At 50.6% G+C, this 19,945-nt stretch overlaps 1 protein-coding gene across 1 annotated transcript in view; it reads left to right on the forward strand.

Annotated features, from left to right (window-relative positions):
- The window catches only part of STX8 (syntaxin 8), a 93,469-nt gene extending 74,175 nt beyond the window's left edge, over positions 1 to 19,294 (forward strand). The window contains exon 8 of the mRNA XM_010213625.2: positions 19,146 to 19,294. Coding sequence (XP_010211927.2) covers positions 19,146 to 19,213 — 68 coding nt within the window. The 3' untranslated portion in view covers positions 19,214 to 19,294. The remainder of the gene's footprint in view (positions 1 to 19,145) is intronic.
- Positions 19,295 to 19,945: the final 651 nt, after the last annotated feature.

Genomic DNA, 19,945 nt, shown 5'->3' on the forward strand with positions numbered 1-19,945 from the left:
TGCACCCAGAGGCAGAGCAGGAGGCAGGAGCCACCCCGCAGCTCCCCACAACCCGGCGCACGCAGGTTTGGGGGCACGAGGGCTAAGGCTGGCCTGAAGCAAGACCTTTTTTTGCCTGATGTTTGTGAGCCTTCGCATCCACCTCTGCCCTCTGCAGCAGCGGGTTTGAATACAGGCCTCCTTCTCAGCCCCCTCTTCTCATTGCCAAGAAGGACTCTTGCTGGTTTTGACACTGCACGATGAAACATTCGTTGCTGCAAAGAACGGAGCCCAGTGTCCTGCTCCATCACTAGCGTAACTCACACTCTGCTCCTCCTGCCCAGGTACTTTTGGCAAAACAGAGGAGCTTTTACTGAGGGAATTGAGGAGATCTGCCTCAGGTAGTGCCCTGTTGTGGGCAGTTGAGGTTGTTCCCCCCAAAACTGGCAGCTCTGAGTTCAGAAATCCCCAACACGGGAATCAACCCCGTGTTCTGTGCAGCCTGGATGCGTTCCCGTAGCATCCAGAGCGTTGTGCAAGGAGAGACGTGGTGGCTGCTTTTCTGACCCTCATCCACCCCCTCCCACATCGTGTTGTACAAACCTCATCATTCTGTTTTTGTTTCTTACCCTGGAACCATTTGATGAACTCGACCTAGATTTGTAAATACTTTTGTAAATACTTTTGGTGTGACTGGAAATGTGTGTTTTCAGAGAATTCATTAATTGCTCAAAGCATTTTGTCTTGCTGTACTGAGGAGTCACTTACTCCTGTACGTCCCCATCTTGCAGCTTTGTTCTCGGTTGCAGTTGCTGTTTCACAGGACGACACCTTTTGCTCCTTAATCCCTCATAATTTCAGTACTTCTTCCCCAGGGCTAGTATTTCTGCTCTGCTGCTTACTTTAGTAATCATGTTATTAACATTTCCTTTGACACATGATTATTTTACCCCTATTCTGCTTCCTACCGCTGCTGGTTTTATGCCGGTTTGCCATCATCTGTTGTATTTCCAAGGTGCTCCTCACTGATTGCAATTATGCAGATGACTGTGGAAAAGCTCTGCTCTCCGGCGTGCTTAGCTGGTTGCATTTACGCGTTCAGAGCGTATTTGTGCACGCCGTGAGCAGTTAATGGGCTGTGAGGTGCTTTCTTGTAAAGGAATGTCTTGCATTTAGATCCGGCAGCCTTAACCACTGATGAAAAGCTCTTCCTCTGCTGGGACCTGCTACTGAGACTTGTGCACAACCAGGTTTTGCTCCAGCCTGGACCACATCCCTTCAGCAGCCGTAACACGGAGCTGCGACGTTGCTTCCCTAGGGGGAAATTCCTGTTTTCGGGCTTGAGATTCTGGCTGAAATAAATGGAGAGCTGGTCAATTTGGAGACTCGCAGGAGGTGGGAGAGCTCTGCCATGTGCTGCACAAGCCCCATTGGGAAAAGGAGGGTTGAATCCTAGTTAGTAGTTGCAGGAAAGTCAGAGATGCCCTGGGGATGTCCAGATGTCACCTTTGGAAAGGTGAATGCTTTATTTCGGCTATCAGAGAGGAGAAAAACGCTACACAGAGTCCATCTGCCGGGAGTAGGTCCCGCTTTGTAGTTTCAGATGATGATGCCCCCAACACTGCTGTTAGATCCTTGTGCTGCCCTTGCCTGTCATGGTTACACACCTCACCGCTTGCTAAATATATTAGCCCTTTCCATCAGATTGATGATCTGATTTCCTAGGTTTTATCTTCCGTTGCTCCTCTGAGGTACCAGGGCATGAGATATCTCTTGTGGTGGAGCCTGCTTTGGCCAACCTAGACTGCAGTTTCAGCAGTCCTAACCGCAGCAGCCGCTTGCATAAGAGAGACTCTCCGAGGGATATTTTTAAAGACATCTCTTGGATAAAAATATCTCAGGTGGGAGGGCGAGCGCTCAGCACGCTCTCACCTTCTGAGGCGCGCGGGTGTTACTCCCTGCACTTTAAATAGACCAAACGGGGAATTTCTAGTTCTTTAGATAATGGAGGGTTGTTGAATAATGCTCTATAGACTCACATTACAGCGAGGAGTCTTTAAAAAGAAAAAAGTGTTATAAAGCAAAGCCTGGACCAGCTGTGGAACAGCCTCTCCCCAAAATTGCTGCTACCCACAGGGCACCAACAGGCACTTGGGGGTGTGCAGTGTTTGTGTTCATGATGCTGCTAGTAGCATCTGCTTCAAAAATGCTGGCGCTTTTTGGAAGGAAAGAGTCATTTTAATGTAAACTGCTGAGCTGCTAAAACACTGCTGTGACTTTCCCTGCAAAATTTTAAGCTTAATCTCCTTTTTTTTTTTCTTTTTTTGGAGAGTTAAATGGAAGTTCACTGGAAAAGGAATATTTAATACTGCCAGAGAAGGTTCTTGATTGCGGTTTATCCTGAAGCTGGTAATGAATGTGAGCTATCGGGGCCTAGGGATTTGCCATATGAATTTCCCAGGGTCTAATCATCTCATAAGGCTGCTGAGTGTGACTCCTTCCCCGGTAATCTACTTAACTCCGTAATTTACCCCTCCTTTTGCGTTGGGAGGAGAATGGATCCCACAGGTTGTTTGCATGACAAGGGGCTCCGGCTGCTGCGGGGCTTTGGGGAAGACGCTGGCAGTTAATTTAATGGTTTCCCATGTTGGCTGGCATTTCTCTAATGGTGAGCCCAGTTCCAGGCTGCACCGTGTGTTTTCATAGCTAACATGCTAAAATATGATTTTGCCTCGCAAAGGATGTGTTGGGTTTTTCCCCCTTCCCAAAACAGATCTGGGGGGAAGTTGTGTCTGGTAGTTCTAGGATTATTGGATTTGCAGATAGGATCCGCCACGCTAATGGCAGCTCCTGACTTAGGACCAAAGGCAGCTAATGGGGAGATGTTTCCTGGCAGTTGATCGTGCTCGAAATCTCCCCTTAAAGTCCACAAAATCCCTGAGGACAAGGTTAAAAAAAAGATTCTCAACAAGCAAACTAAGTGCCGCATCCAAACCGTCCGCATCAAAGGAAGTAGGGATGTCCCATCCCCGAGTTTGTTGGGTTCACCTCACTTGTGCTGGAAGTTCGAGGGCAACATCCCTTCATTTCTTCATATCCTTTTAATTTCTTTAATTGCCTCCAGAGGGCAAACGTGGCACCCAAAGGGCCTGCTCCCAGCTGGGCGCGTGGCGGCCCGAGGAGCGCCTGTCGTGGAGCAGCGCGGTCCGGAACTCACGGGAGGATTGAGGGAGAGTTTGGTGGCGCCTTTAAAAAGAAATCAATTCTTGACATTGCCGTGGTTGTGTTCCTGGGTGCCTGGGGCCGCGGCGGTCGTCGCGGCGGAGGCGACGCAGGTTCATCCGCTCTGCTGGAGAAGTGCGACGGTCTCAAACTCCTGCACCTCTAGGGATGGGTGTTTCTGATTCTGTTTTCCAGCCTTTTCTTACTTGGTAGCTCCATTCTTGTGCTGGAAAATGCCCCCAGTCCATCTGCTTTGTTAAATCCGCTCCTGATAGCCTTGCTCCTGGTGATTTCCCTTGGAGCTGGTCAAGCAGACCGTGGAGCGCGGATTGCTGCTTCTGCTGAAGGTCACCTGATTAGTGACATTGATTTCATGGCTCTTTCCAGCTTTGCTTGTGACTCCTTGAGCAAATGCCTGCGTCCACACAGTATCCAGCTGGTTTCAGATAGATGCTGTCTAGCTCCAGAGTCCACCTCTGACACCCGCCTGCGGCATCAGGCTGCAGAGCTAGTCCTGTGCCGAGCTAGAAGTCAGACTTTCGCTAGCAATACCCGCAGGATTCCGATCTGTTTTGTTTTCCCACAGGAAGGATAAATGGGACAAATAATTTATCTGGCTGTGTATAATCTGCCTGTAAAGGAGAATTAAGCACGTGGTGCAGCTTGAGCTGTACTTTTGTAGAAATATATTGAAAGCCTATTTGTTTTCTCATTCAGAAAGACATAAAGTTGGCTTAAAAGTGTAATTTTAGCAGATCGCACCACCTGGCTCGAGTTAATGTTTTACAGATAGAAGAGTTCTCAAAATAATTTAAATGCTAGGGCTTTCTAAATGGAGATCTCCCTGGAAGCTCGCTCAGAGCTATAGGCTGCCTTTATCCTGAATCGGCTGCTTTGACATCTGACAGTTTTCTCCCATGCTGGAAGGATGGATTTTCATTCCTCTTAGGTCCTTTTGTGCACCCAGGGTGCAAGGCTGGGCGCTGCCCTGGCACCCATGGGATCAGCAAGCCCCGGGGAGCTCGGGGACGGGTCTGGGTTCCAGCACCGCTGCCGAGGTGCCGAAGGACACCCGGCTCCTCGGCTTTCTGCTTTCCAGCCCACCTACTACGTGCCCAGCTTCCCCGTCCCCTCTGCCACTGCAGCGTGTTGCCGGAGCGGGAACCCCGGGCTGCTCGGCAAAGCGTCGCCTTTATCCGGTCCACCCAGCGCCGGGGACTTTCTTAATTGTGGGTTCTTTCAGTTAATAGCAAAGGTTTGGAAAGGCCTCGCACCTCAGCAGGGCTCACTTCTGCAGGGCGCCGAGTGCTCTGTTCTGCATCCAGCCGAGCACTTCAGTGTCTTTAAGAGCACTTCATGGGCTCCAGCAGGCTCATGATTTCAGCGCCTTGCGGGATTGAGCCAGTACCAGCTTCTTCCAGGGATTCTGATTCGGAGAGTAACATCCAGGAAGGTGTTTCTTGAATGTCAGTGTTACCTTAAATAGAAGCAACCCCAGCTCCACAGCTCCAGGTGTTCAGAAACACATAGCGAAGGTTGAAATATTGCTATTTTGGGAGGGGGTTTCTTCCTGGGAAAGTGATAGATGGACAAAAAATTGTGGTTAAAGGTGATCACTTCCCATTCTTTCTTTTCTTCCAGTTTTGCCCTAGCAGAGGTTAGCTTTACATGTGGTCGTCCTCAGTGAGCGTTTAATAACTGAAGAGGAAACTGAAGCGCTTTGGAAAAGCACGGAATAAGCAAGCGCTCCGGGGAGACGCGCAGTGGCGACATGATTAATAAGGGACACTCCTGGAAATGCCATCACCGCGGCGCTATTGGAAAAGCAGATGGAGGGTCCCGCTGTCAGGGCAGCAGCAGACAAATGATCCACAAGGATTTATGGGCCTTCTTTGCACCGAGGATTTTTTTCCCTCCCAGAAGTGCTAAGGGAATAAACTCTGTAAATGGAACCGTGGGTTTAGAGTTAAAGGAAAAAATACTCAGTAAATCGGGTGACTTCTTTTAGCTCTGAAGTGTTGCTGTTCTTGGTGATTATTTGGTAACGGGGAGCATTCCTTACGCAGACCGCACATAATTTTCTCTCCTTGTACTGGTTTTCCTCTCAACTCCCTCATGCGCCTGGGCATGACCGAGCGATACCTTAAGGATCTTGGAAAGGGAACACGTTCTCCGTGGGGAGAACATGATGCAGAATATAATATATAGACACACAAATACAATATATATACACACACACATGTATATATATACACAGAGGTTGCCTGTACCACATATTGCGCTTGCTCCCAGGGGTCCAGCCCGTTCAGCCCTGCATTCCTCATGTCACCCCGGCGGGTTTTCCTTCCCCTGCACTTTGTTCTTGGAGCAGTTATTTCTTTCCTCCCTTTGAAGACACTGGCTTTGCAGCTGCCCTGGCAGCTTGGAGTTGTCAGGCAGGAAGGCAAAGGAGCAGACCTGCAGTTATGGCCTTACAAAGCGTTTGGGAAGGTGCTGGGATGAAGCACTGATATTTTGCTTTCTCTCCTTCCCTCCACAAAAATCCTTTCTCGTTTTCATTCTTTTGCAAAATGAGGGAGAAGTGCTTGTACTGCACTCGCATAAATTGTACAGGTTTGGCACTGCTCAAGACGGAAGCTTTTTTTAAAAATATACATACATGCATATATATATAGTATATAGCACACCAACATACAGGAATCAGAAGATCCGTGAGTGTGGGCACTGAGATGCCTTTCCGTCTTCTTTGGTGGAAAAGCTTCTGTTAACATCTAATTGGTTTCAAGCATTCAGCAAGGGCTGAATTCCCTACTTTGCCTACAGGAAACCGCTACTGAACTAGATTTTTTTTTATCAACTTTCTGCTCTTCCAACTCCATTTACCAAAATTAAACAAAACAAAAAAAAATCTAGGCAAGTCAAATCTAATTTCTTATCACAGTTCTGTGTGTGTTGGCTCAGTTGTTTGTGAGATTGTTTCTCCCGGCTCGTTGTTTCCTTTGGCATTTTTAGAAGGGTCTTTATAGTTGTTAACAGCTGTGAAGGGTATTAATAAGTATTTGGTTGCTGGTTTCTGCAGTTTTGCGTGCTGATTGGATTGGATTGCCAAAGGTTGAGCAAGTTTCTAAAAATAGGGTTGTCCTTTAAAATGTTAAAACATATTTTCTCAAGAAAACCCAGCTATATCTGTGTCAGGATTTTTACACGCAGGCTGATAATGCTTCTGCAAAAGAGAAGTGAAAAGTGCATGAGAGAGTTTCGTTAAAGTCAAGTAACCCTTATACAGAGCTTGAATTATGCCGGGGCAGTTGGCGACTGCTCGGGGTTGCTCCGTGGACATGGAGACCACGACCCGGAGCGTGCGGAGCCGACGCGCCCAGGGGATTCTTCTCCATCACGCAGCTTTTCGGACCGTGTCTGGAATCCTGCATCACCTTTGTGTCCCCCACTACAAGGGAGAGGCCGATAGCCTGGAGCAAGTGCGGTGAAGAGCCATGAGGACGGCTGGAGGCTGGAGGACACGATTTGCAGAGATGTGTTTGGCCTGGTGAAGAGACAGCTTCACGTGGGCAAGATGGAGCATCCACCTTCCCGTTCCTAAGGGAAGCGTATTCAGAAGCATGAGGCTCTTTACAGGCATGCACAGCGGGAGAACGAGACCAAGCAATCATAAAATAAAGCAGGAAAGTTTCCAACTTGATATAAGGAACAAAAACTTCCCCATGAGGACAGCCAAGCACTGGAGATCAGGGGCCGGGGGAGCTGTGGAATCTCCATCCATAGATGCTTTCAGATGGACAATGTCCTCAGCAGCCTGGTCTGAATCCAGTTTGGACCCTGCTTTGAGCATTAGCTTACAACAGAAGCCCCCGAGGTCTCTTTGTACCTAGTGGTTTTATGATTTAAGGATTTCAGCTTCTTGTTCTTCCAAGTCAGAAGTCCATCTTCTTGCTTCGATCACCAGTTCTTGCTGTTGAGCACTAAATTCACCCCAGTGAAACTGGTGGACTCGGGCAGCAGAAATCACCTGCAGACTGTTTATGGAGGCCCTCCTGCATGCTGGGAAGGGCTCGATCAAGTGTCTCGTTTTATCCAAATAAAAGAGAAGTCGATGCTCAGCGAGGCCTGTTTCTTACATCACCTGAAACAGAGTTTACTGGCAGAAATCCATGTGACAGCAGTAGGTAATGAGGCTGCCCAGCCACATCAAAAAATAGTTTAATAAAAGTAAAGGTAGGTTTAGTTCCCTCTGGGACTTCAGAAGTAGAAAATTCTTCTGCTTTAATCAGATCTGTGTGCAATGAGCGCCACAACATACAACTGTTGCACGCCATGGGCCACCAGCCCGGTGGCTGCCGAGCTGCGTGGGGCTCGTGGAGTGGCTCAAGGGCAGCTGCTGCAGGAGAGTTTTCACGGGATCGATGGATCTGCCGGGCGAGCTCCCGTTTCCCGGGAGGCTCCCGCTGCAGACAGGCCCCGGAGCCGCCCGCAGCCGTCCCGCTGGGCCGCTCCGGCGCTCTGGGAGACCCTGGGCATTGCCAGCGTGGGCTGGTGCTCTGCAGGGCATCCCCTGCCTCCGGGCCACGCTGAAGCTTTGGTGTTTAAGCCTGGTTGCATCCTGTGCTGGGCTGGTTGTAATCGCAGCACTGCTCTTAACGGGGAAGCTCCTCGGCTCAGCTCACACTCTGAGCGGGGCTTGTGTGGTTGTGAGCTTGTGCTCCTCGTGCTCCTGAAATGGCCATTTCACCCGTTTCCAGTCAGGAGAGCGGGTCAGATTTTGGGGCAATGCAGAATTAAAACGGGAGCGTTAGCTGTGCGCAGGCAGCTCAGACGTAGTGTGTAATTAATCCTCACCTGTGGCTTTTTAAAGCTAGCAACAACCAGAGCATCCCAGATGGGAAATCCCTGTTTGTTGAGATGTTATGGATTACAGGCAATTTTTGTGGGACCCTCCTCAGCAGAGAGCATCATCCCTCGAGGTGGGTTTGCATCAAGTGAGTGAATGGGAGCAGAGCTGCACAGCCCAGGTTTGTTAACCCTCACAACAGCCTTGCTCTACACGGTCATCCCAATAGCTTTGTACTTAAGATTGACCATTTCAGTCTTGGCTGTTTTGTGCTCATTTTTTATTTTTATTTTTTTTTTTAAATCCATGCTGCTTTTATTTTTTTTTCTGGAGTCTCTCATACTCAAGTCTGTGCGAAGATGATTTATGGTGCTAGTAGGGGCTCTGTTGGAAATGCAGGACCTATTATGAAGCGGATTGAACAGCCCATGCTGAAATGTTTATCGCTGTCTTCAAAACAGAACACATTAGGGTTGATGGTGCCTGTCCAGGAAAGAGAGCGAGTAGTGCAGAGTGGGCCGAGTGGGGTATTTTTAGTATTCCAATAAAAGACAAGGCTTTTAAAGGAAATCACTTACTGCCATTTTGCAATCAAGAATGCAGGAGTGTTCCAGGGACTGCAAGAAATATGCTTCAAGAATGTCAAAACCATAAGGAACTAATCATTAAATATTCTCTCCTCCCCACCCTCGTCTCTAGCTCCGAGGAAGCCGTGTCGAAGCTCCGCAGTTTGTGTCCCCGCCGTCCCGGCTGCTCCTTCAGGTCTCCGAGGGACTTGGGAGCCAGCAGCCCCTGTTCAAAAGTCCCTTGGGTGCCTCTGCGAGGAGGGCAGTTTTCCCAATAAAAGCCCCTCGGAGCAGGTTTCTGGGATGCTCGGCCTGGCCTTCGTGACGCGTTGTGCACAGCAGGTCCCGTAGCTAACCCTCCTCGATGGCCGCCTCGTGAGCGAAGCCCCTCATGCAGGTGCAGCTTTGCTGCTGCAGCTTGGTTCACGTGGGTGCCCGAGCCTGGATTTTCCAGGCAGGGCTCTGTGTCCGTGTGGAAACCTCTCGGAAGGATGCCGAGGCTGTAGCAGACCCCCCTAACCAGAGGCAGGTTACCCCAAGCGCTTCTTTGGGCAGGACAAAAGCGGAGGTGACGCTTTCCAAAGTGCTTTAAGAGCCTTGCGGGCCAATTGACGGCTGCATCCAAGTGGATCTCGTGGTTCCCTGCTCCGTGGTCCCGGCCCTTCCCTCGTGCTCCCCGGCTGTCCCGGGGAGGCAGTGCAGGGAGCTCGAACGGTGGGAGACTGACCCTACCCCAAAACAAAGACCAGGGTGGCGGGATGGTGGCAGATGGACCCAGGCAGATGTCCCCTTCTGCTCAAGGCCAGCAGAGCAGCCCTTTGATTTCTTTTCATTTGTTTTTCTTGCTGGAGAAAGTAGTGGAAGAACAACAGTGCCCTGCTGAGATCATCTGTCATGTCTTCTGCCTTCTCCTTGCTGGCTTCAGGTGGCAGCTTGGGGATGAGCTGCTGTCGGGCAGCCCCTTTCTTGCAGGAAGCCCCTTTCCAGGTTGCCTGCTGGGCTCCAGTGCTGCGTGTCCTGATGGAATACGCGGCTCGTGGATGAAGCAGCTTGAAGCAGAGTTTGAAAAGATGCACGTGAGGAGGAAGACGTGCGTTTGGGAGGCAGGGAAGGCAGCGTTTTGGGGGAGTTCACCCACCTCCAGTCCCAGGTGGGTGCCTTTTTTGCAGCTAGTGCTGGGATTTGCACAAAAATCTCCTGCTTTCCAGTGCAACCAGAAGTCTCTGTGGTGGAAGGACTAGAATGGAGCACAAAAAGTTGTAACCTGTGCTACAGGACAGCTGCTGGTGACCTTTGGATGCTCTTGGGTGCCTTCTCAAGAGGAAAACCTCCCCTGGTTCTTCCTAACACCATCCAGTCCCAAGTGCCTCTTGTTCTCCCTATCGTGCCCCTTCAGTCCACACCGAGTGCGACTTGGGTTCTTCCTCGCTCTTTGTCCTCAATGGACGGGTGGAAATTCTATCTGCTGAGCCTGGAGAGGGCACCTGCACGTTGGCATCCTCTCCTGCCCATCTCTGCGCAGCTTGATCCCAAATGCAGGAATCGCGATGGCGCTTGGGACTTGTTTAGGTTGTCACATGGGTGAACTTTACCTGAGACACAGGTGATTATAGAACCTCTCTGGTCCTTTCTGCCCCGCTTGTTTTGTTTTCCTCCTTCTGGGAAGGTTTACTGCACGCTGAGGTTTTTCAGACTTTCACAAGGCCCGGTCCAAGCCGTAACACAGTTGCTCAGAAATGCAGCGCACTGCTTGACTGATCGGGTTTCTTGGCCTTGTTTATCTAAGGAAAAGGATGCTAGAGAGTTTGCAGGAGGGAAAACTGGAAAATGTGCGTGCTTATTAAAAGAGAAAAAATAAGAGAGGGGAGAAGAAAAAATAAATCACATGCAAAAAAAAAAGAGCCAGTAACCATGTCTGCCGATGACCTTTGGGGTTGGAAATACTTTGATAATAGCAGTGTTGGAACAAACAAGGAAAGTCTATGAAGTCACTGTAGCAAGAACAAAAGGAAAAAAACAGGAGGCTGTTTCCAGTGTCTCTCTTGCTGGCGCGGGGCTGCTCTGCTGCCCGGGTCCCTGTGCACGTGCCTGGCGTTCCCTCCAGCACACGCATCGGTGCAAGGCATGGGCAGAGATGTGCAGAGGTTGCCAGGTTTGGCTGCAAGTGAAACAGATGTGAGAAAACACCAAAAACGGCTCCTGGGGAGATGTGAGTCTTCGCTTGTCAGCTTTTGCTGGGCATGAGTGCAACACCCAGTGCAAATTTACCCAAAAAAAGAGCTTGTGCTCCAAAGGGACTTTGTTTTGGATGGTGTTTAGCATGGTTATCTCGACTGATTGAGAGGGAAATTGTGCAACCCTTGCTGCATGGCTGTTATTCATTGAGTGTTAAATAACTCTGGTCTTGTCTTTGTGCAGGAGGTGCAGGTGATGCCAGGTTTGGTGCGGAGCAGCTCAAATAGGTGGCCAGGTCTCATGGGGAGTCTGCACTCGCTGTGTGTGCAGCGATGAGTCCAGTAAATGCTTTATTACCACGTCTTTAGGAACCATTGTTTGTAGAGAGGGATTATGCGTGTGGAAATTTTTAACACTCTTCATTGACACTGCAGTGATTCTATCTAAAACGGGCAGTGAAAGGATTCTCCCCAGGTTGTTCTGTGTGAAGTGGCATGTGCAAATGCAAGTTTAGCTCTGTGCTGCTCTTCCAGGAGTCTTCCTTGCAAGCTATGAATTGTTAGAGCTTATTTCTTGCTCTGGTCGCTACTTGTCTTCAAACATAACCTTGGCTGTGCGTGAGCTCCAGTTCTTCTATTTTAAAGGTTAGATGTGCCCGAGTTTCCCAAGTGGTTCAGGAAACCTTCCTCTCAACCTTGGCTTTGTTGCCCTTCTGGTAATATAAGAGGTTAATGAATTGTGGTTTTTAAATGGTCTTCTGGATGGGAAATGTCTGTCATTGCTGGGCCTGAAACTTCTAACTGCTGTCAAAAATGCACCTTTGTGCAGGTGGGCTGAGAGTCATAGGAGAGGTTGGGAATGTTCACGGCGGTTGGGTCTGCTACCGAGAAAGCAGTGACTAAATTCATTTCAAATATTCCTCTAACAGTTCGTTTAAGGTTGGATTTAAAAAAGAAATCTGTTTGTTTTTGAAAGACTATAGGATTTCTTTGCAATTGCACTTGGAAGCAGGTCAATATACTATCTGGCACGCCTTTGTCGTTTGAAAAATAGTTTTAAAAAGAAGCAAATTGAGGTCTAACAATAATGGATTAAGAGAAACACTTATCTCACTTCCTTTCGTTCAGTTGGATGGTGCGTGTGGCTTGGGACCTAAGCACAGGGGATTATTTGACCACTGAAGCAATAAACATTTTGAATTTAAACACGATCCGTGCGGCTTCTGAGGCAGGACGTGACATTTGATTTCCCACAGCGTTTTCTTCCCTCACTGCTTATTTATCCGCACTTTGTTGGCCAACAGGTCCTGCTGCCGGTACCGCAAGGTGCCGTATGCTCTGTTGAGGGCTTGGATGAGCACTAGCAAACTCGGTCGTGTGCCTGAGGGTGGAGTGTAGATGCAAGAGGCTCCAAAAGAAATGAAAATGCATCAAAAATGCATTTTTTAATATGTGAAATCAAGTGGACCGAGGATTTAGGGTGTATGAACCAAGTCTTACACTTTGACTGGGACGATCAGGGTCTTCAGGTTAACCTCTCAATAACTCCAAATGGGGCAACTTCTGGTTTTTCTTTCATCTTCCATAGGAATGACCTAGGTTTTACTTTCTTCCAAATAAGGGATTATCATTGCGACAGTTGCTGTTTCTAAAGAGTTCAGCCCTATTTACTTCTTTATTTGCTTGTTTTTTATTGGAAGTGTCTCTTTTTCCCTTCCAGACCCCAAGCAGCACACGGGCATCTGGCGTGTTTAATAACGCGCTCTCCGAGGCCGCTCTCGCTTTTCCTTGCGCGTCGCCCCCGCGCTGGATGTCAGCGCGGAGAGGTGCGACCGCAGCGCGGAGCGCTCGAGCGCCGCGGGGTCAAGCGCAATAACGTCGCGGTCCCGCGGGGCCTCCAGCGCTGCAGGTGTCGGAGCGGGGCCGCGTTACACACAGGCCGGCCTCGTCGCGTGGGATTTGTGCGCAAGTGGTTCTTAATGCTACACAAATTGCATACCCTGTCTCACTTTAAAATAGGGAAATGTTAGAAGGAAAGATTTTATGGATTTGCGGGGGGGAAGTGTTTGGCATTTCCTTTTTTTTTTTTTTTTTAGGCAACGTAAAGGACAGCAAGATGGATTTCTTCGGGCACTTATTGAACTAGTGCTGTAGGTGACCCAAACTGTGAGTCAGCTGCCCGCATTGGTTCTCTGGTGCCTTGAAAAATCAAGGTTTTGAACAGATTTGGGCAGGTCTCTGCTGTGTATCTGGTAACACAGGCTTAAAATTAACCTACTGAAAAAGCAGATAAAGGGTGTTTTGGGTGATTTTTTTTTTAACTGTGACATAAAAAGAAGTTCTTGAAGACAGTAGCGGAGACTCTGCAGCCTCTCCTCGAAACTGCTTTTTCCCTGCTTCTCTCCTACTCTATAAAACAACTGTGATGTGTTTCTAAGTTAGCACTCTGTGTCACTTCTAAAAGAAAACTTACTGCTAAACTTCTGAATAGGCAGTTTGGTGCGAATACAGCTTTCTTGGCATTAAAAAAGCAGCTTTTTTGCAGATAATGTAATCCTATACCAAGCTCTTTAAGACATAGCATGCTCTTTATATTTATTAGTTTGTAATCTATGAAAAACAGTGATATTTTGAGCTGAGCTGTTCCGGGAGCTGGAAATCAGTGGATGGTTGATGAACTGGCATCCATGCTCTCTCTGAGCTGGTTTTCTAGTCCGGACTAGACAAAATCAGAGCTCCCTGCAGAGCCCAGGGCAGGAGCAGGCCCTGGTGCATAGAAAGACGGAGGAGGAGGAGGAGGAGGAGGAAGCTGTGTCCTCCTCCCGGGCTCCAATCAGTGAAGCAGCGTTCGTGGCCAGCCAGGCCACAAAGCTTTTCGTGTCTCTGGATTGATCCTCCAAGCTAGAGAGAGCCGTGGGGGTCCCCTGTGCTCTGGTGTCTGGAGCCTCTCCTAGCTGCATCCGTCACGGCTGGCGTCCCCGGGATGGAGGAGCCGGGAGCGGAGCTGGGCCCCAGCGTGGGCTGTGGGAGACAAGGGTGCTCCGTGGCCTGCAGAGTCCTGGACACGCCAGCACCTGCCCCGGCCTTTCAGAAACGTGGGTTCAATTGGGCAGGGGGGCAGTCCTGGCCTCCCTGCGGAGTTCAGGGGCTGCGGTCACCGCTGCTCCGGTGGAGCATTTCTGATGTTCATACCATTAAAAAAAGGTGTCCTTAGACCCCAAGTTAGCCCTAGCCAGGATGAATTTATAGAAATGAGACGGGTTTCTCTGAACACAGAACGCCAAGAGCGACGTGCCCAGCCCCGCGGTGTCTGTTGGCGCCGGGCGGCTCCGCGGCAGAGCCTGCCCCGTGCGCAGCTGGAGCGCGGGGCCTCGCGGGGAACGCGCTAACTGATAACACGTTAAATCTAAATGGCCACAATTCCATGGGCACGGAGCAATTTTTAATGGTAAATCAATAGTCTAATAGAAGCAGCCCAGAAATCTTTTGACACTTATTCAAGAGGGAGTTGTCAAAACAAGATGTATTTATGACAGGGTTCCTGCCTGCCTTTTCAAAGGCCCTTGAATCACTGCCAGCTGCTAAACACCCTCGCGTTCCCGGGAGTTACATTCAGCACAATAAGTGGAGATTTCACAGTAAATATTGCCGTGTCAGAACGCTGGCAGAGGCGCTCGGTTGACAAGCAGCAATTGGCCGCGGTGTCCGGGGCTGTGAGGGCTCCGCCATCGGGATGCTCGGGAGCGGGAACGTCCGCCGGGCTCCCGCCGTCGTTAACGCTGGGAATTACCAGGCTCGGAGGGGCCCCGTCGATGGCTCTGCCTCTGCGAGCAGGGGGGAGGCGGCAGCGGTTCATCGCAGAGCAGCGGGTCCCCGCTGCTCCGTCGGGCCGGGCTGGGGCTCGGAGCTGTTGTTGAAGGCGACGGGGCCGGCAGGGCCCCGTGTGCCCACGAAGCCGCGAACGGGGCTGCCCGTGTGGCCCATGCGGGGCCGTCCCCGCGGGCGCTGTCCCGGCGGAGCTCTACAGGGCAGGGTGTTTCGTGCCGTCCTTACGCGCTGCCTCGCGTGATGCGGCTCCAAACCCCGTTTAGGGGACCGGGACGGGGAAGTAGCAAAAGTTGGGAGGAAGAGGGCAAATCAAGCGGCTCTGCGGTCTGCACGCCCGTGCTCCCTGCGGCTGGCGTGTCCTGGGGAGCGTGAGCTGGGAGTGTGGTCTGGCTTCTGGCGCCCTGACGTTAGCAGTCCCAGCCGGGCAAGAGTCGTTACCGTCTGGCCGAGGGGACACGAGGGGAACTTCTTCAGCCTCCTGTCCCTGTGTTTACGTAGTTCATTAACCCCAGGGAAATGCGGTGTGAAGCAGTGCTAGGAAATCATCTTGTGGCTACCCAACCCCTTACAAGCGAGTGCAGCCTGAGGGGGTTTGCGTTTGTGTATGAAGCCCAAGAGCAAGGTTAGTGCTGGGGGGGTAGATCAGGTTGAGCAGGGAAGGGTCCCTGCGCTGGTTTTGTACCTGAACACCCAAGCTGGTGGGTTCTGGAGAGGAAGATCTGGGACTAGGAGAAACCTCAGAAGATGGGGTGTTGTTGTGGACACCAGATCCTCTGAACTTACGTCTGGAAGGGGCTTCGGAGCTGCGGAATGAACGTGGGCAGGTACCGTGAGCCCAGCCCGGAGGCGTTACCACAGCGCGAGCTTTCCTCTTGCATCCGAAAAACCACGGCTACATTTGGAGTATTAACCCCCATGGTGTCGAGGGACAGGAGGAGCAGGATGGAGCTGACAAGGGTCCATGTCCACCTCCACAGTAGGATTAGATGCAGGTAAAGCCGCTTGTGCGGAGATCCCCACGGAGCCGTGCCCGGAGGCAGAGCCGCATCTGCCAGCGGCCGCGCGCGTCGGGCTGCGCCGCGCTTGGCACTGCCCGGGGGAAGCAGAAAGGGGAGCAGAAGCAGAGCCCCTCCGCACAGTATTTCTGTCCTGAACGTGCTCCAAGAACGTGACTTCTCTGGGCTTCAGCTGTGGTTTCTGCAGCTCTGTGGAGCCCTGTGGAGCTTGAAGAGCTTTGCACTTCCTCCAACCTGCCTTAGTTAATGATGCTGTAATTGCATGCAGACTGCTGCGTTTGTCTCACCTCTCCCTGAGAAACACCTAGCAAATGTGCATCTCTGTCAGCCTTTCCTTTTTGCTTCCTGCAGGAATCTGTTTTTTTTTTCCTTCCCCTCTCCAACTCCTGTTTATTTTATTAGTGGCTTTGATTCATGAAGGAGTTCTTGATGAGGAGAATATTTTTATTTTGCAGGACTTGAGGGAAAAGAAAAGGGGAAGAAAAAAAATAGAAAAAAGAAAGCAAGCACATCAGACGGGGACTCTAGGATGCCTAATTGCTGTCAGATCGTATCCGGAATGTTTTGTTATGAAAACATGTTGCAGTCTTCAAAACTCCAAGTCTAAAAGCTTCAGATCCTTGTAATCTGCTGTTGAATAGTATAAGAAAAAACTACAATGTGCCTAACATCTGGTCTTTATCATGCAAGAGGTGCTTTGAAATGTGTATGTTACTGCCAATTTATGTTATTTTCTTCGTATTTTTTTTTCTGTGCATATCGAGTGGATCAGATAAGCCACTAATACCAGCTGCTTTGTGATTTACGTTGCACTGACATGTGCCATCTCCGCTTTCCCATCTCACATGGGGAGCAAACACTTGACCGCTGCTTTTGGAAACAGGAAAGTGGCTCCAGGTTTTTAATACCAGGCTCTTTCCAGGAATGAAATGAAGTTTATTTCGTCTTGCTGACCTTGCTGTTGTTGCAGTGAATGTTCTCTTACGTTTCCTACTCGTTCTGCTCGTGTGCGTTAGCAGGGCTTTATTAGTCCCGGTTCCTGCTGTGCAGTGATTCTAGTTTTATGGGGAGTTTTTCACAGGAGTTGTCAAAGAATGATTATACCCCATTAACTTTACTTTGTATCATTACTAATTCACACCTATCGGGTATTTTCCAAGAAACTGATCTTGGTTCTCTCTTAATTGCTAAAATCCATAGACTTGGTTACACTGAAACTGTGCAAAGGATTTGCACCCTCTAAAACTTCTCCCTTCAGTGCAAAATCTAACTGAAAATCTGAATGTGGCCGTTTGATCAGATCTGATCTCGTCCCGGCTTGAGCAGGTGGTTTGCTCCCAGCCACACTGAACACCTCAGGACAACTCAGGACAAAACAGGGGTCGTCTTCCCAAGGCAGCAGCGCGGCCGCTCGCACCGAGGTGACACCGGGGCGGTTGGCGAGAGCCTCTGTCCCCGAGGAGCAGGCGACAGCCGTGTCCCCGGGACAGGAGCCCCCTGCCTGCGCGTGCTCCGAGCGCCATCGGCTCCCAACGTGTCTCCACGTGGACACGGGCTTCCCATCAGCATCTGGAGTTGGGTGTTGTGGGACACTCCTGCTTGCTGTAGAATTGGTGAGGAGAGGGATGAAATGTAAACACGAGGGAGCAGAGAGTGTCCAAGGCCAAACCAGGCATTTGGTGGCATTAAACATGCAGTGGGCAGTAGACACTGGCCACCTATTCATGTTCTTTTGGTTTTCTCCAGGTGCTCAAGAGAGCTGCTGGGTAGATGCCAAAGGGGCTCTCTGGGTGGGAATCACCTTGCCTGCCTTCAAAAGGCAGTTGTCAAAGGCCCAACTAGTCTTCTCCACGCTGACCATTGAAAATACTCGGTGTAAATCCCTCTCAGAGGGTGATTTGCCTTGATTTTGGATGTCCAAAATCATGTAGACCTGCCTCCCCGTCTCCTCGGAGCTGAAGTGACCAGCTCAGACCCGGACAACTCACGTCAACTCTCTGACGTTTGGTGCAATCAGCTCCTCCTGTAGAGATCAGAAACACCAGTAGAAGTCTGTGTTTGCACAGCGTGAAGCCTTTTGAGCAGTTTGCAATCTGTGTTGGGTTTTGTGATTATAGCAAGAGCCCCCCAGGGCTGGGTCTGTGTGCTGGGTGCATATCTGCATGTTTTGAACGCAACTCGATGAAGTGCTGAATGCAGATAACAAATGTTTTCAACTGAGCATGAAAGAAAAAAAATCCTGCTGGTGGCAACTCTCTCTCCCTGGAAAAAAAACCATGGACCCCTGGCACAGAAACGGTTTCTGCACAGAAAACATGGCACTGTTTACAAAAAGCTATGTCTAATATCCTTTTCCAGCTTGGAAAGAGGAGTTTATTTTAATACATCCTTTTTTAATTGCCATGAGCTGGACTTGTAAATATTGTAAGTGGTTGAGTAATCGTCATCTGTTAACGGACCAAGTGAAGGGACATTTTTTCCACTCTTGGAGCCCTAGCGTATTCCCACAGCTCTGCCGGGGGGTGCTGCGGCGCGGATCCGCGGAGCGGCCGCGCGCCCCGGGGACACCCCGTCACCTGGGGACACCCTGTCACCTGGGGACACCCCGTCACCTGGGGACACCCCATCAGCTGGGGACACCCCTTCCCGGAGCGGCTCTTCCAGCCGGGGGAAGGCGGCCGCCCCTGTGTCCTGGAGCCGTCTCCGCCGCCCGGCCCCGCGCCTGGGGCAGCTGGGGACGGGGCGCTTGGGAAGATCCGCGCGGCCGCTCGTCTGGAGCGCTCCTCAGAACTCCAGCACTTCTTAACACCCACCTTCTGCGGAGCAGCATGCTGTGCCTGCACTAATAAATGCTCGTAAAGTTTTGTAAGATCACATTAGTCATTAATTTCTGCCTGAGGTTCTGGGGAAGGACGGAGCGCTCAGAGCTCGCGTGCTGCCAGGTTTGGCAGAGTGCTGGTAGCCTCTCTCTCAATTGTTGTTGACGTTCATTTTCCAAAGCCAGGTAAACACACAAAAACATTTTTTTTTTCACTTTGCAAAATGATTTTGTCTTAAAGCAGGAGTCATTTGGACTGGAAACAATTTCCTGATGCAATATGGTTTTCCTTCTGCATAATCCTTTGCCCAGTGGGCTGGTATGGGGGGATCCTAGGGAAGTTTAACTGGCCTTAGCATGGTGTTAGTAAGGGTTAAACATATCCTTTAACCCTCACAGGGCAGATGTTCAGCGTGGAAGATAACCTACAAGCACCACATTCAAAACAGTTAGTTTGGAGTCAGTGTGAGAAGAGTAACTGCTCTACCAAGGTTACTTAGGTGTTCGCGTTGCTGTGCGGGTTATTAATGCACCGGGGTCTGGGGAAGGGTTTGCACCAAAGGGGTCTCGCACCGTGAACGTGGAAGAAAATGTTTCAGGTGGACGAGGAGCAGGTCTCTGAGGAAGAATTTGATTGCAAAAGGCCCCTTGTAGGAGCGGAAGGCGGTGACATCCATGTGGTTTGCTCTCTTGCAGGGATGCTGGTGGTGATAGTGCTGCTGCTCATCGCCATCGCCGTGGTTGCCGTCTGGCCGACCCACTAGGGCAGATGCGGGGCCCCGTCGAGCTGCTGCTCCACAGCGGAGCGTGGAGGAGCCCGGAGGAGACACCGACTTTGTGCAAAGACCCTCGTGATTTCAATAAACTCAGCAGTGCTGAATGAAGCTGTGTGCGGCCGACATGCGTTCCCTCCTGCGGGCACAGCTGAGCAGCGCTGCGTGGAGCAGGTACCCGGAGAAGGACTCGCTCCCTGCCCCGGTGCAGTGTTCTGGGAGGATGTGCTTACCCGTAGGATAGGCACATTTCCCGGTGCATCCGCATCTAAGCAAGCGATCGTATTTGGGTGCGTCTGCCTGGCCCATTCGTTCTTCTGTTGAAGGGCTGGTCGTCTTGAGGGTTTTAAAATACTGTCTGCTGATAACCTGGGGGTACCTAAGTGCAGTTCCTGTGCTGTCTGACTGAGGTTTCTTACATTTCCCAAGAAATAAACATTTTAGGCAACGCATGTGTATAGACCCCCATCGAGATGGAAAACCAGAGAGCCCATGTAGCCTTAATGGGAGCAGCCTGAGGAGGAGGGCATAGGAACTCGCATGAACTGCACAGAGCCTGGCACGAGTGGGTCAGTGTTTGGCCGTTGCGGGGGAATTGTCGGCGCCCGTCTCCGCACACAGAAGTGTGAACGGCAGCGGTTTGAGCGCGGCCGGCTGCACGAGCGCGGGGAGCCCTGCGGAGCCGGGACGCGCACGGAGCGCAGCGGGAGATGTCTGCCTCTT

Source organism: Tinamus guttatus, unplaced genomic scaffold, assembly GCF_059628265.1.
Source record: "Tinamus guttatus ecotype Peru unplaced genomic scaffold, ASM5962826v1 Tinamus_guttatus_pri_ptg000188l, whole genome shotgun sequence".
Taxonomy (NCBI): Eukaryota; Metazoa; Chordata; class Aves; order Tinamiformes; family Tinamidae; genus Tinamus; species Tinamus guttatus.